Source organism: Salvelinus sp. IW2-2015, linkage group LG14 (assembly GCF_002910315.2).
Source record: "Salvelinus sp. IW2-2015 linkage group LG14, ASM291031v2, whole genome shotgun sequence".
Classification (NCBI taxonomy): Eukaryota; Metazoa; Chordata; class Actinopteri; order Salmoniformes; family Salmonidae; genus Salvelinus; species Salvelinus sp. IW2-2015.
In genome coordinates, this window is record NC_036854.1 from 32,914,384 (window position 1) to 32,930,087 (window position 15,704).

Here is a 15,704-nt window from a genome sequence, read left to right on the forward strand (position 1 = left end):
TGCTTTGCTGGGGTTTCTTCTGCTTTGCTGGGGTTTCTTCTGCTTTGCTGGGGTTTCTTCTGCTTTGCTGGGGTTTCTTCTGCTTTGCTGGGGTTGTGTGTGGGGTTCAAGGTGTTGATATACATTCCCCCCTCTCAAAGGCTTTATGTTTGGAATAGTGAATTAATACAGCATTGTGTATAGGACATGCCAGGAAATGATCTGAAACAGATCGATTCTGTCTGGGCCTTTATAAATCTAGTGCCTGATAATTGTTTTACCTTCTATATGATGACTAACATCCACATAATCTGCATCTCTATGGTCTAACTCTAACATTTGCAGTTTCTCTTTCTCTCTCTATTTTCACCCCCTGCATAATCATTTATTTTTAATTTTTCTGCGTTTCTATCTGGACATTCTGTAATGTTAACTTCTGGATATGTGCCAGTTCTGTGCAGTGAGGGAGGAAAGGAGGGACGAAAGGAGGGAGGAAAGAAGATAGTGAAGGAAAGAGGGAGTCAGTGAAGGGAGGGGCATCGTGATGTAATTTTACTGAAGTGAAAGTAAACTAAAGCAGGGCATTGTACATGGAAACAACGTCTGCTGCTCCTCACAAGGCTAACAACAACACAGCAGCACAGTGTCCAACATTCGACAAGAAAACAGGAAAACTCCCATACAGGTAAGAAAGGTGGACAGGTTTAAACTATTTTCTACTACAGTGGTTTAGTATCAGCTCATACAGTATGACCTAAATACAACTATGCAGCTCATTTGCAATTTTACAGGCATATGAGTGTAAAGTTTAGGAAAAACATAAGTTGGGCAGCTACTGTAGCTGGTTATGTATGTAGCTTGGCTGTCAATCAAAACATAGCTAGACTATCATCAGTCCCATTTTGAGTGTTTCATTAAAACTGTCAACACCCCCACTATTTTGTGGGTGCAAAAGGGATGTTTTCACATCTTTGATGCCAGCTTTGAAAACAGTATTTTTTTTGCTGAGATGAACTGTGGACCTTTGTCTGTAGTGATGTTTCAGGAAAGCTACTGCTGAGTCCTTCCAGGAAGTCCATTTATGGTTTCTCTGTTTTTGTGTTCCAGATATGGCGTCCCTTAGCAGTCTCTTGTCTGAAGAGCAGATACAGTGCTCTATCTGTCTGGATGTGTTCACTGAGCCAGTTACTACTCCTTGTGGTCACAACTTCTGCAAGGCCTGTATCAGTGGATACTGGAATAAGACTGGCCTGTGCCAGTGTCCAATGTGTAAGGACATGTTTTACAGAAGACCCGAGCTCAAAATGAACACAACACTCAGAGATGTTGCAGATCATTTTAAGAGGATGAGAGACAGAGATGAGTCCCCTGCTGAGCCTGGAGAAGTGGCCTGTGATGTCTGCACTGGGAGAAAGCACAAGGCCCTGAAGTCCTGTCTGGAATGTCTGACTGCTTTCTGTGAAACTCACCTGCAGCCTCACAACAGAGTTGCAGGCCTGAAGAGACACACGCTGATCAACCCTGTGGAAAACCTGCAAGACAGGATGTGTAAGAAGCACGACAGACTCCTGGAACTGTTCTGTAGGACTGACCAGACGTGTGTGTGTAAGTTCTGCACTGAGACAGACCACAAGACTCACCTCACCGTCCCTCTAGAGGAAGAGTATGGACAGAGGAAGGCTAAACTGGGGAAGACAGAGGCAGAAGTTCAGCAGATGATCCAGGAGCGACTGCAGAAGGTTCAGGAGATCAAACACTCAGTAAAATTCAGCAAAAGAGCAGCAGAGAGAGAGATAGCAGACAGCATGGAGGTTTTCACTGCTCTGGTGCGCTGCGTTGAGAGAAGCCAGGCTGAGTTCATTGAGGTGGTTGAGGAGAAGTTGAAAGCAGCAGAGTGGCAGGCTGAATTTCTCATTGAAGAGCTGGAGCAGGAAATCACTGAGCTACAGAGGAGATGCTCTGAGTTGGAGCAGCTCTTACACACCAAGGACCACCTCCACCTCCTACAGAGCTCCCCACCCCTCTGTAAGCTTCTGCCCACCAGGAACTGGTCTCAGAAAAGTGTCCACAGTCAGCTGTGTCTGAGAAATGTAAGGAGAGTTGTGTATCAACTGGAATATACTCTTCACAATGAGATGGAGAAGCTGCCTGACATCAAGCTGAAGAGGATGCAGCAGTATGCAGTGGATGTGACTCTGGACCCTGATACAGCACATCCATTCCTCATCCTTGGTAAGAAAAAGAGGAAACAAGTGAGATGTGGAGAAGAGAATCAAGAGAATCTCACTAATGATCCAAAGAGATTTAAAAATAGTTTCTCTGTCCTGGGTAAGGAGGGTTTCTCCTCTGGGAGATTCTACTATGAGGTGCAGGTGACGGGGAAGACATGGTGGTGGCTAGGAGTGGCCAGTGAATCCATAGACAGGAAGGAGAGTTTAAACCTGAGCTCTGATGGACTCTGGACTGTGTGGCTGAATGGCGAGAATGGGTATGGAGCCAACAATTACTACCCTGTCCGCCTCTCCCTGAGAGAGAAGCCCCAGAAGGTGGGGGTGTTTGTGGATTATGAGAAAGGTCAGGTCTCCTTCTATGATGTGAAGGCCAAGTCTCATATCTACTCCTTCGATGGATGCAACTTCACCGAGAAACTCTATCCATACTTCAACCCCTATCTTAGCTGTAGTGGTGAAAACTCAGCCCCACTGGTCATCTCCTCTGTCAATCACACACAGTGAAACAAGTTGTCACTAAAATGTAAAATACTCAGCTCAGCAGTTGATTCGTTTGGGATACTACAGATCAATATTGTTGGGTGTGCATCTCAAACTGTATAAAGTATAATCCCTTACCTCCCATGGACAAAGGTTTTGAACATGTTCCCTCTGCATTGAAAGTATTGAGAGCAAGGCTGATGGTTCTAAGTGATGTCAGAATGATGGTCAGATCTAAATTGTAAAGAGAGATACAAGTCTACTTTGACACGCTCTTCTGTATATCAAACCAAATTTCATTTCATTTGTCACATGCACCGAATACAGCAAGTGTAGACTTCACCATCAAATGCTTACCTACAAGAGCTTCCCTACGATGCAGAGTTAAAAAGTGAAAAATAATTAAAAAGAACATAAGAAAAAAATGAACGAAATAGTAACACAATACTYATAACAAGGCTATATACAAGGAGTACCGGCACCGATTCAATATGCAGGGGTATGAGGTAGTTGAGGTAATTGAGGTAATATGTACATGTAGGTAGGGGTAAAAGTGACTATACAATCATGATAGATAATAAACAGAGTAGCAGCAGCGTACAGGGCATTCGGAAACTATTCAGACCCCTTCCCTTTTGCCACATTTTGTTAGGTTACAGCCATATTCTAAAATTGAATAAATCCAATCTACACACAATACCCCATAATGACAAAGCGAAAACAGGTTCTTATAAATTTTAGCAAATTTATAAAAGTTAAAAACAGAAATACCTTATTTACACAAGTATTCAGATCCTTTGCTACGAGACTCGAAATTGAGCTCAGGTGCATCCTGTTTCCATTGATTATCCTTGAGATGTTTCTAAAACCTGGTAAATTCAATTGATTGGACATGACTTGGAAAGGCACACACCTGTCTATATAAGATCCCACAGTAACAGTGTATGTCAGAGCAAAAACTTGAACCTGATCAAACATCTCTGGAGAGACCTGAAAATAGCTGTGCAGCGACTATCGCCATCCTACCTGACGGAGCTTGAGAGAATCTGCAGAGAAGAATGGAAGAAACTCCCCAAATACAGGTAAGCTTGTAGCATCATACCCAAGAAGACTTGAGGCTGTAATCGCTGCCAAAGGTGCTTCAACAAAGTACTGAGTACAGGGTCTGAATACCTATGTAAATGTGATATTTCAGTAAAAAAATCTATAATAATAATCTAATTTAAAAAAAAAATACTGTTTTTTCTTTGTCATTATGGGTTATTGTGTGTAGATTGATGAGGGAACAAAACTATTTAATCCATTTCAGAATAAGGCTGTAACATAACAAAATGTGGAGAAGGTCAAGGGGTCAGAATACTTTCCAGATGCAGTGTATGTGAAGAGAGTGAAAGAGAGCCTATGTTTGTATCAATGTGTGTGTGTGTGTGTGTGTGTGTGTGTGTGTGTGTGTGGTGGTGTGTGTGTGGTGTGTGTGTGTGTGTGGTGTGGTGTGTGGTGTTGTGTGGGTGTGGTGTGTGTGTGTGAGAGAGAGAGAGAGAGCATATGTAGTGTGTGTGTGTGTTGGAGTGTAGTATGCTGTGTGTGTGTGTGTGTGTGTGGTGTGTGTGTGTGTGTTTGTGTGTGGTGAGTGTGTGTGTGTGTGTGTGTGTGGTGTGTGTGTGTGTGTGTGTGTGTGGTGGTGTTGTGTGAGAGAGAGAGAGCATATGTAGTGTGTGTGTGTTGGAGTGGTAGTATGTGTGTGTGTGTGTGTGTAGATTCCAGTCAGTGTGCATAGAGCAAATGCAAGAACGTCAGTGCAATAATAAAAAAGGGGGATCAATGCAAATAGCCATTTGATTAACAGTCTTATGACTTGGGGGTAGAAGCTGTTCAGGAGCCTTTTGGTCCCAGACTTGGCGCTCCGGTACCGCTTGCCGTGCGGTAGCAGAGAGAACAGGGTATGACTTGGGTGGCTGGAGTCTGACAATTTTGAGGGTCTTCCTCTGACACCACCTGGTATATAACACCTAGAAGGCAAGGAGCTCGATCCCAGTGATGTACTGGTCCGTCCGCACTACCCTCTGTAGCGCCTTGCGGTTGGATGGGGCCTGTCATGACAAATAGTGTCCCCGGTTGTATCCTAGGACCAACAATAGATACATATATATTCAACCACAAGGGTGTACCAATGAGCTATGCGAGACAGAAAAAAACGAGGACTACTGAAATTATATTATTTCAGTGTAGACAAGGGACGGGCAGGTTAAAATGAAAACATGACAGCCAGACAATCTAGTGTATTAATCATACGGATTTTCTTATGAATGTAGTGGAAATTAGCTGACTTGGTGATCTGTAAGGTAAATAACTTTAATGTGTCAAGCAGGTTACATGTTTTCTTTTCCATTTCCTAAACGTAGCATCGTTTAAGACGTGGATTTCATGTTGTCATGTTAACAAGGTACTAAAAAGTAGTTACAATTCATGTTTTCATTTTATTAGCTTAACAAAACTTGTTTTAACAGCAAAATTGTCGTGGAAACCAGCCTTGTTTGCATAGCGATGATGAAAAGAACGTCATTTAGGCTGTATAATGATATCCAAAATTATAATCATTAGGTCGTCAAACCGTTGATATAGCAACGGACGCTAATAGTTTATCGAATCACATTGTGATGTAGAGCGGGACACTATTTGGCCGGGGAACATTATTTGGCAAAGTTTCGGTTCAACTTTTGTTGTTGTTGAAACCCGTTTGGAAATAAATCCATATTGTGAAATGTATAATTGTGCATGAATTATCTGTTGGAAAGGTGAACTGGCAGAGCAATGGTGACTTTGCCCTTTGTTGTGTCCTTCAGTCCTTGAACGGCAGCTTTGCATTGCCAGGTGGGGTTGCTGTGGTGTGTGTGCCTACGTCGGTGCATAAATGCTGTGAGTGCTTTGTGTGTATGAGTGTGTGTGTGTGTGTGTGTGTATGAGTGTGTGTGACAGGGAAAGCGACATTATCCCCTGTGGTATTAGTTGGCTATACATCGATCAATGGTTCTTGCTGAGAAGTGAACTCAGCTATTCTACCCCACTGATTCCCGCCAGCCCAGAACAGAGCGGGAAAACCAGGAGTCATGGAATACCAAACTAGTGATCGGGATCAAACAAGAAGTAAGGAATATAATACTACGCCAGGGTCGTGTTCAGGAGGGGACAACATTCTGTTGTTGTTGCAGCTAGAAATGTCTTGTATAGAGCTGACATGAATCCCTATAATTCTACAGAAAAGCGTCTGTTCTACATAACATTTCTATCTGAACGTTCTGTAAGGTTGCACCCCACTGAGCATGCTCAGGACTAACACACTACACCAGTAATGCCAGATCATATACCTAAAGCAAAATATATCTATTGAACATCATGTTACAGAAACTTAAGCATTTTTGAAATCTATAATATGTCTCGCAACATTAGGCTGCATCACATCCGGCCGTGATTGGGAGTCCCYTAGGGCGGCGCACAATTGGCCCAGCGTACTGTCTTCTAGTTCCCTCTGGTGGGCACACAGCATAACTACAACAAGTCTGCACTCTTCTGCTGGTGCTCTCTGTATAGGCCTATTGTCTCTACCAGGGCCAAGCAGACCTGTCAAACACACATTTAAGGTGCCTGTACTCACCAAATACTTTCCCCAAGAATATTGTCTTGACCAGGTTTAACTGTGTGTCTGATGCCTCTGGGAGAGTGTAACTGACAGGGGGGTAGTGGTCCAACTAGAGGGGGAGAGTGAGAGAAGGAGGGGAAGAGAGAGAAGATCATGATACTAACCATTGGAGGTTTTCTATAGTCAATCATCAGCATCAACTGTGTTCAAAAGGGCCTACTCATATCCATGAAGCATCAAGCCATTGGCAATTATTCAAGTCCTGAGACTATTGAAGGATTTTGTCTCCCCCTTGTGGTTCAGAATGGACATGTCTGAAATCGATGCTTTGACGGCGGAGAGAATGGTTGGTTTGTGTGTGTGTACCTGTATGGTGATAGTCCTGTTGCTTCTGGACATGTTGATGGTGTGTGGCTGTCCGTTGGCTAGGTTACGCTGGTCCACGTCTATGGTGAACGGCTCCTTGAGACCGCCCAGGTTATACCGCACCTGGAGAGTTCCTACACACACACACACACACACACACACACACACACACACACACACACACACACACACACACACATAAATGTCAGAGACCCTGGCATTAAAACATACCCTGGAAGAAGCGAAGAGCAGCAGAGCCGATGTGGTCTGGAGTGTGTTGTCGTATTGCGATCGTGTCATTGTCTCACCATTCTGCCTGTACGCACCATGAGTGCCAGTTAGTCTTGTCGTACTTGGACTGACGTTACAGCAGTATAGCCGAGTCTAGTAAGATTGGTAGGACTGTGTGCTTGGGAATGCTAAACGCATAACTTCTTGCTCTCTGTCAGATTCCACGTTCCTGTGGAGTCTGCGAAGGTTGAGCCCCATCAGAACCCCACTTTGTCTCTGATGGCTGCCCGCTGTTTCTATCTAGGAATAGATTGATATCGCCACCAGAGTCCCGCCTCAAAGAAAGCACCCCCAGCATCTTGAGAGTAAGAGGACCCAACACACACACAAAGTCTAGAAAACACACAGGACACATGGACTCACTTCACTCACTCACTCACTCACTCACTCACACACACTACCTACACTCACTCACTCACTCACCCACTCCACATCACTGCACTTCACTCACTCACCACTCACTCACTCACTCACTCACTCACTCACTCACTCACTCACTCACTCATCACTCACTCCACTCACTCACACACCACACACACACACACACACAACTAACACACCACACACACCACCACGCTCTTCAAAAACACAGCAACCTCCACCACAACTCACCACACACACACACACTCTCACACACACCACACAAACACGCACACACACACACCACACTCTCACACCACACACACACACACACACACACACACACACAACACACACACACACACACACACACACACACACACACACCACACACACACACACACACACACACACACACACACACACTACACACCACACCACACAACAGCAGCTATATCCTGTAAGATGCTGTAAGGAACCTCACTTCTCTTGGTGTGTGTGTGTTGTTCATTATGAAGTCAGAGTTGTTCTGTCTGTGACCCAGGGTTATGCAGCAGCAGCAGAATGACACAGTTCAGGATAATAATATTCTACCGTCAGGAGTCGGTGTAAATGACTGAAGATTAATGGAAATGCATCACAATTATGACTGCACTCATACATATGGACTCAGTTGGTAGGAACGAACAGAGGCGAGGAGAAGGTTCCTCTGGGTATCTGAAGTGGTATAACACACGTGTTAATAAACACACACACCACATGCACCACACACTATTTCCCATACATTAAGGACCTCGTTTTCAGTTTTTACACACACACACACACACACAACACACACACACACACACCACACACACACACACACACACACACACAACACATCACACACACACCACACACACACCACCACACACACACACACACACACACAGGACACAACACACATCTAATAGGCGGGTTACACTGGGAGATACTTTCATGTCACTTTCTTTGCATATTCCCACACACTGGTCGTCTCTTCCTCCCTCTATCCTCCCTCTATCCCCCTCTCTTCACTCCCTTCTATCCCCTCTCTTCCTCCCTCTATCCCCCTCTTCTTCCTCCCTCTATCCCCTCTCTTCCTCCCTCTATCCCCCCTCTCTTCCTCCCTCTATCCCCCCCTCTTTCCTCCGTCTCGTATCCCCCTCTCTTCCTCCCTCTATCCCCCCTTTCTTCCTCCTCTATTCCCCCCTCTCTTTCCTCCCTCTTATCCCCCCTCTCTTCTCTACCTCTATCCCCCCTCTCTTTCTACTCTACCCCCCGTCTTCCTCCTTCTATCCTCCCCCCTCTCTTCCCCCTCTTATCCCCCCTCTCTTCCTCCCTCTATCCCCCCTCTCTTCCTCCCTCTATCCCCTCTCTCCTCCCTCTATCCCCCCCTTCTTCCTCCCTCTATCCCCCTCTCTTTCTACCTCTATCCCCCCTCTCTTTCTACCTCTACCCCCCCTCTCTGTCCTCCCTCCTATCCCCCCTTCTCTTCCTTCCTCTATCCCCCCCTCTCTTCCTTCCCTCTATCCCCCCTCTATCCCCTTCTTTCCTCCTCTATCCCCCTCTCTGCCTCCCTCTATCCTCCCCTCTCTTCCTCCCTCTATCCCCCCTCTCTTCCTCCTCTAATCCCCCCTCTCTTCCTCCCTCTATCCCCCCTCTTTCCTCCCTCTTATCCCCCCTCTCTTCCTCCCTCTATCCCCCCTCTTCCCTCCCTCTATCCCCCCTCTCTTCCTCCTCTATCCCCCCCTCTCCTCCCTCTATCCCCCCTCTCTTTCCCTACCCCCTCTATCCCCCTCTCTTCCTCCCTCTATCCCCCTCTCTTCCTCCCTCTATCCCCCCTCTCTTCCTCCCTCTATCCCCCCTCTCTTCCTCTACGTCTTCTACCTCTATCCTCTAACACATATTCCCCTGTCTCGTCACCCCTGCCTTGTGTAAACACAGGAAAACAAGCTTAAGTTTAGGAAACAAATTAATTCATATGTCACGGATCAACTTTCTGGCTATGATGTCTCACTGCGACTGACAGAAACTAATGCCTTACTTCTGAGTAATGTTGTAGTTCCTCTGCAAACAAGAGGCTGCTGGTTACAACCGTCCAACAGCCTAGCATCATTTCAGGGTTTCAGCCGATTAGCTCTCACCTTTGGGCAGAAGGGTCCGTCGTATGCCGTGGCAGTGCGTCACAGCTGTTAGCCATTATATTTCTCCTCACACTTTTCCTCCGTTCCTGCAGTACATCCCATAACTGGTACAATGACCCTGACAGCCTGGCTTTACACCTGAGTTACCTAGAGAGAGAGGGAGGTAGAGGGAGAGAGGAGGTAGATGGGGAGAGAGAGAGAGGGAGGTAAGAGGGAGAGAGGGAGGTAGATGAGGAGAGAGAAGGAGGTGAGGTAGAGGGCGAGAGGAGGTAGATGGGGGGGGAGAGAGAGATGACGAGACCGAATAGTTAGGGGAGCGTAATGGGGGCAGAGAGAGAGAGAGAGAAGAGAGAGATCGAGTAGAGGAGTAATGGGGAGAGAGAGGGATTTGAGTTTTGGATGCTCTTAATTTGCTTTAATGAAGAGAACAACTTTTAAAAAAATATGATGAAATAAAAGATCATGTCACCTTTGCCCTCTCCTCAAGGTCAAGGGTCACGCCATTCATCCTGAGGGAGCGGATACATCCCAGAAACCCCCTCTGACCCCCTGCTGCACCTAAAGAGAAGAGAGAACAGAGAGAGATAGGATTATTTTGGGGAATAGGAATAGAGATAATTTCCCTTGAGGTTGAGTTAGGGATATATGACAGTTGATGGTCACAGTGATTTAACAGACCAGAGGAGAGGCGCTCCAGCCCTATCTAACCTAACATTAGCACTTAATTGATCAATTAGTGTGGCTGATTGGCTGGAGATATCACACACCCAGGTCTACATCAGGCTTTGATTAAAAGGTAGAGATTACATCAGGCAGACACTGTGGCCCTCCAGGACTGGAGTTGCTCACACCAGTGCAGTGTGTGTGTGGTGCACTCTTCCTGGCCTCTCTCTGTCTCCATAGGGTAAATTACTCTGTAATGATGTGCTAATGAACTAGCATATTATATTCATTAGGACAGCAATGCCTAGAGGGACACACACACACACCATCCATTAGGCCAGTGTGGGCTGCTAGAATACCTTCCTTCTCTGAGCCAAACTAAGCAAACCAAGGCCAGGAGAGACATTAGCAGGCATGGACACAGTCCAAAATACCCACCACTGGCACTGCATGAATGTCAATGGGAAAAGACTACATGGATATGAACTGAAAATCATCATGCATATTTATGTATCTGTTTTTATTAAATGTTACCTACTGTCTTGGCAGGTCAACGAAGCTGGCTTCCCTGGGACAGTTGCATCACACACACACACACACACGCACGCACGCACGCACATGCACATGCAGTGAACAAGCCCGTCACACACACGGCGAGACGAGGAGGACACAGAATTAATAAAAAAGAGAAACAAAGAAAACAGGAAAGAAAAAACATGGAAAATGAAAGAGAAAGTGAGTGAAAACATGCAGAAAATATAGGAAATAATGCAATATCATATAACATTTTAAAATATAACATAATACCTCAAATAACAGAATATAAACACATAAATAATGAAGATAATGTAGGGACCACCTAAGTGAGTATTGGGGTGTGTTCTCCCCTGTACCTCTGTGTATAAACACAGAGGTACAGAATGCAAATCACACCCACTGCGGATCCCATCTGAGCCTGATTCAATTTCCCCCGACCAGGCAAATACCCTCGCTGCTCTGACACATGCAGATGAGCTACAAGAGAGACAGCAGCCTAGCCTATCACACAGTCAGATTTATACCGCTCGCTGATCCAGTACAAACCAATAGGTCCCATGGCTGTATGGAGGTGACGGAAGAACTGATTGTGTTAAGCTGATGATCTGATGGCGATTAGAATGATAGATTGATCCATGAGGGGTAATTCAGCAAGTTGGTTCCCTGAAACCTACTGTACATGCAGATCAGATAGTGGGGGAGAAGTCTCCTGTGAGTTGTATCATCTTTATAAGCTGGTATTAAAGTTTCGCATAACAAATCAATATGTGCCTGTATGGCTGTATGGTTAACAGTGGCATATAAGGACCGATTTACTTTAATTCAATTCAATTCAATACAACTTTATTAATCCCAATGGCCATTCAGGAAGCTGCAGTGTGATAATGTTCTTCCATCCAAACCGCCAAAAACTGATGAGACGATGGAATTTAAAATGTGTTATTGGTATTCAGAACTATCTGACTTTGGAATGTCTGATTGGAATTTAGAAGTGTTTCTCAGAGAAAAGTAACTTTTCAGAGTCAGAGAGAGAAAGAGTAGGAAGGAAAGAGAATTTAATTCAACCTCAGCAGTTTTTCCCTCCATCCTAAATCCAGTTTTATTCGCTGTCGTCAGTGTTAAAGTATTGGCAGGTCCACAGCCACATAAAGCAGGGTGAGATAGAGGAGTGAAAAGAAGAGGTAGAGATAAAGCCATCTTTAACTTCTGTTCTCCTAATGACCTTCACAGTCATTGTGTAGAGAAGAGAGGGAGCGGAGGAACAATTCAAATATTACAATGAAAATGTAGAGCCATTCTGTGTGGCATAATGAGGAATTAATTCAGTGTCTCTGTGTGGCATAATGAGGACTTAATTCAACGAGACATGCGCGCTCCGGCTCTTAGTGTTGAAGCGGAACCTGGTCGGTAAGAGATAAAGTAAATCTAAAACGAGTAAGAACATGTGCCCACCTAATGCTCTGACGCGGATTCTTAGTCTCTTCGCACTGCTTTCGATATTACTCCAGATTGCGGTAGGCCATCGGTCAGATGAGAAAAGGGTATTTTAGCCCCCTCAAAACCAGTGTCCTCACACACCTTCAGGCTTTTACCATAGCTAGTTAACTCTCTCGTCCCCACATCATAGTTCCGCTCCGCGGCTCAGTTTTTTTAGAATTAAAGAAAGCACAGGGAGGAGCTTCGGGGTGTGCCCGAGACGCTGTGATAGCAACGGCTTCGCAACACCAGCCTCGGGCACGCTCCACATCACTATGACGCTACACGAAGAGGTCCGGATCAGCGCTCAACATGGAGCCCTTCAAGTAAACCTTTGTCGCTTCAACTGGTTGAAGGCTCGCATCTGCTCAGGCGACCACCGTAGGACGGCACCGGGCCCCCTTCAGCAGTGAGGTAAATGGGGTGCCAGGCAAACTCATAGGGCCAACTTAGCCCGCGGGATAAACCTGGTAAGTTAATTGGCAAAACCATTATAAAAAATTTCGCTGCTTTGCATCCCCTCCTTTACCTGTGGTTTGGAGTCGGCTTCCTAATCTATTTACTCACGGCGTAATTTTGGCACACAGCAAGGGGTCACACTGGCACGGCATCACTACACCCCGAGGTGGAAATTGCGATAACCAGGAAGGAACCGGCTTTGGGTTATGGAGAAACACATTTCTGCAGTTCCTTGACGTAACGAGGTCATCTGCTCCAGCAGTCGCCTAAGCACCCTGTGTACCAGAGGTAGACATGCGCGGCGCGTGTGGCAGTTTAATAGTATCAAGATGTCATCAATATATACATACGACACACGCCTGCCCCTTGCAAGTCTTTCCTGAGAATTCTATTCTACAAAGGATTGGAAGACGCGACTGAGGCATTCTTCAACCAATACGGCATAGACGAGGTTTACTCATTTAGTGGCCTGATGTGGTAACTAAACGCATGTTTTTTTCCACTCGTCTCCTCCCCGAATACACAAATCGTCTCTGGTGTGGCTTCATATTAATAGTGAGGCCACTATTGTAAGAGACAATTGGATTAAGTCCTCGCTCATTATGGCACAGATGCAATCGGAGGTTACAAAACTACTGAATTAATTCCGTTCTCATTATGCACAAATACTAAATTATATTTTCACAAAATCATTAGAAAGACAAATGATTAATTCTACATTAATGCCTTACAATACAATGAGATAATCACTATGGAATTAATTCCTATACTTTATGTCAGATCCACGACCTTTTTTCACACACAATGAGACAAATGAATAATTCCATTTTCATACAATTTTGTTAACTGCTGTGTGTGGCAATAATGTAGGGGCTCCACAGTAAGACTTTAATCTTTTTCATATTTATTTCAACAGATTGTCTCTGGTGTGGACATAGATAAAGAGAAGTACCACTTATTTCATTGTCTTCTGTGTGGCATATAATTATAGTGGAAAGGAGATATGATTTAAATTATACAATAGAGACATCTGAGTCTGAACTATTATGGTGTAGTCTTGGCAATAAAAGCTATTCATTATGATGCAAGTGGAATTCAAAAATATCGATCATCCGTGTCTCTTGTGTGGGCATAAATAGAGGAATTTGAAATAATTAAAAATTCATATCTGTCTCTCAGGGTAGACAGTGACTGCGAAATATTAAATATATCCTGTAGGACTTTAATCATTTAATTAATGCAATTTCACTGACAAGCTGTCTCGGGAAAAACAGAGGCATGCCAGAGAACAGTGACTGAATTAAATTCCTCTCCTATGCCACACAGAGCAATGAATTAATTTCTCTTATGCCACACAGAGACCCCTGGAATTAATTTCTCATTATGCACCCAGAGACAATATAATTAAGTTCCTTATTCATGCCCACACAGAGACGACATGATTAATCGCTTTATTTTGCCACACAGGACAGAATACCATACCGGAAATGATTAAGTCCTCATTATGCACACCAGAGACACTGAATTAATTCCTCATTATCACACAGAGCACTGAATTAATACTCATTATGCAAGTGAGCTGAATAAAGCACACAGAGACACATGATTAATCCTCATTACTGCCAACAGAGACAATGAATTAAGTCCTCATTAGCCACACAGAGACAATGAATTATTACCTCATTATTATGCAACAGAGACAGATGTAATTAATGTCGCTCATTATTGCCACACAGAGACAATTAATTAATCCTCATTCCACACAGAGACACTGAATTAATCCTCTTATGCCACACAGAGACACTGAATTAATTCCTCATTATGCCACACAGAGACAACGAATTAATTCTCATCGCACACAAGATATGCTCTATGCACAAGAAAGACAATAATTAAGTGCTCTATTATGCCACACAGAGACAATGAATTAAGTCCTCATTATGCCACATCACAGAGACAATGAATTTAAGTCCGTCATTATGGGCCACACAGAAGAGCATCCGTATGGCAGATGTAGAAGTCCTGCACTTTTGCCACGACAGAGCGAATTGATTAGTCATCCCAGGAGTAGGCGCATAAGATCATGAACTTACAATGTATTAGTCCTGATAGAGTATGCACCTGACTGAAGTAACAGTGTACATGAATTATTCCTCATTATGCCACACAGAGACATGAATTAATTCGCTCATTATGCCACACAGAGAAACTGAATTAATCTCATTATGCGCCACAGCAGACAATGAATTAATCTCATTATGCCACACAGAGACACTGAATTAATTCTCTCATTTATGCGCACACAGAGTACAATATTAATCTCCTAAATTATGCACACAGGAGAACAACTGAATTAATGTTCTTATGCCACACAGAGACAATGAATTAATCGCTCATTAATGCCCACACAAGCAGACACTGATTAAGTCCTCATTATGCCACAACAGAGACGATGAATTAATCCTCATTTGCCTCACCACCAGAGGACATCTGAATTATTCCCTCATTATCCACAGATCAGAAGACATGAATTAATCCTCACTTATAGCCACATCAGAGAACACTGAATTAATTCCTCATGTTGCCCACAGAGACAACTGAATTAAGTCCTCATTATGCCACACAGGAGACCCAATGATTAATAGCTGCTTATTATGCCACACACAGAGACAATGAATTAAGTCCTTATTATGCCACACAGAGACAATGAATTAATGTCCTCATTATGCCACACAGAGACGATGAATTAATTCCTCATTATGCACCACAGAGACAATGAATTAATGTCCCTTCATTATGCCACACAGAGACAATGAATTAATCCTTCATTATGCCACACAGAAGAACTGAATAAGTTCCTCATTATGCCAGCACCAGAGACACTGAATTAATTCTCATTATCACAGGCAGAGACAATTGAATTAAGTCTGCATTATGACTACACAGAGACATTGAATTAAAGTCCTCCATTATGCCACATCAGAGAACACTGATTAATTACTCATTATGCCACAAGAGGACAATGTTTATTAATTCCTCATTATGCCACTCAGAGAGCAC

At 44.2% G+C, this 15,704-nt stretch overlaps 2 protein-coding genes across 2 annotated transcripts in view; one reads left to right on the plus strand and one right to left on the minus strand.

Annotated features, from left to right (window-relative positions):
- cntnap2a (contactin associated protein 2a) overlaps window positions 1–15,704 on the minus strand; it is a 116,589-nt gene that overhangs the window by 25,249 nt on the left and 75,636 nt on the right. The window contains 4 exon segments of the mRNA XM_070446807.1: window positions 6,343–6,436; window positions 6,694–6,827; window positions 7,249–7,282; window positions 9,979–10,067. Of these exon segments, the coding sequence (XP_070302908.1) occupies window positions 6,343–6,436; window positions 6,694–6,827; window positions 7,249–7,282; window positions 9,979–10,067 (351 nt within the window).
- On the plus strand, window positions 518–2,827 carry LOC111973291 (E3 ubiquitin-protein ligase TRIM21-like). Its single transcript, XM_024000608.2, has 2 exons — window positions 518–664; window positions 1,087–2,827. The coding sequence occupies exon 2, from the start codon at window positions 1,089–1,091 to the stop codon at window positions 2,712–2,714; it is 1,626 nt and encodes a 541-aa protein (XP_023856376.1). The 5' UTR covers window positions 518–664; window positions 1,087–1,088; the 3' UTR covers window positions 2,715–2,827.

What these genes read in the sequence shown, in the direction of transcription:
- LOC111973291 (XM_024000608.2), top strand. Translation starts at nt 1,089, where the DNA reads ATGGCGTCCCTTAGCAGTCTCTTGTCTGAAGAGCAGATACAGTGCTCT.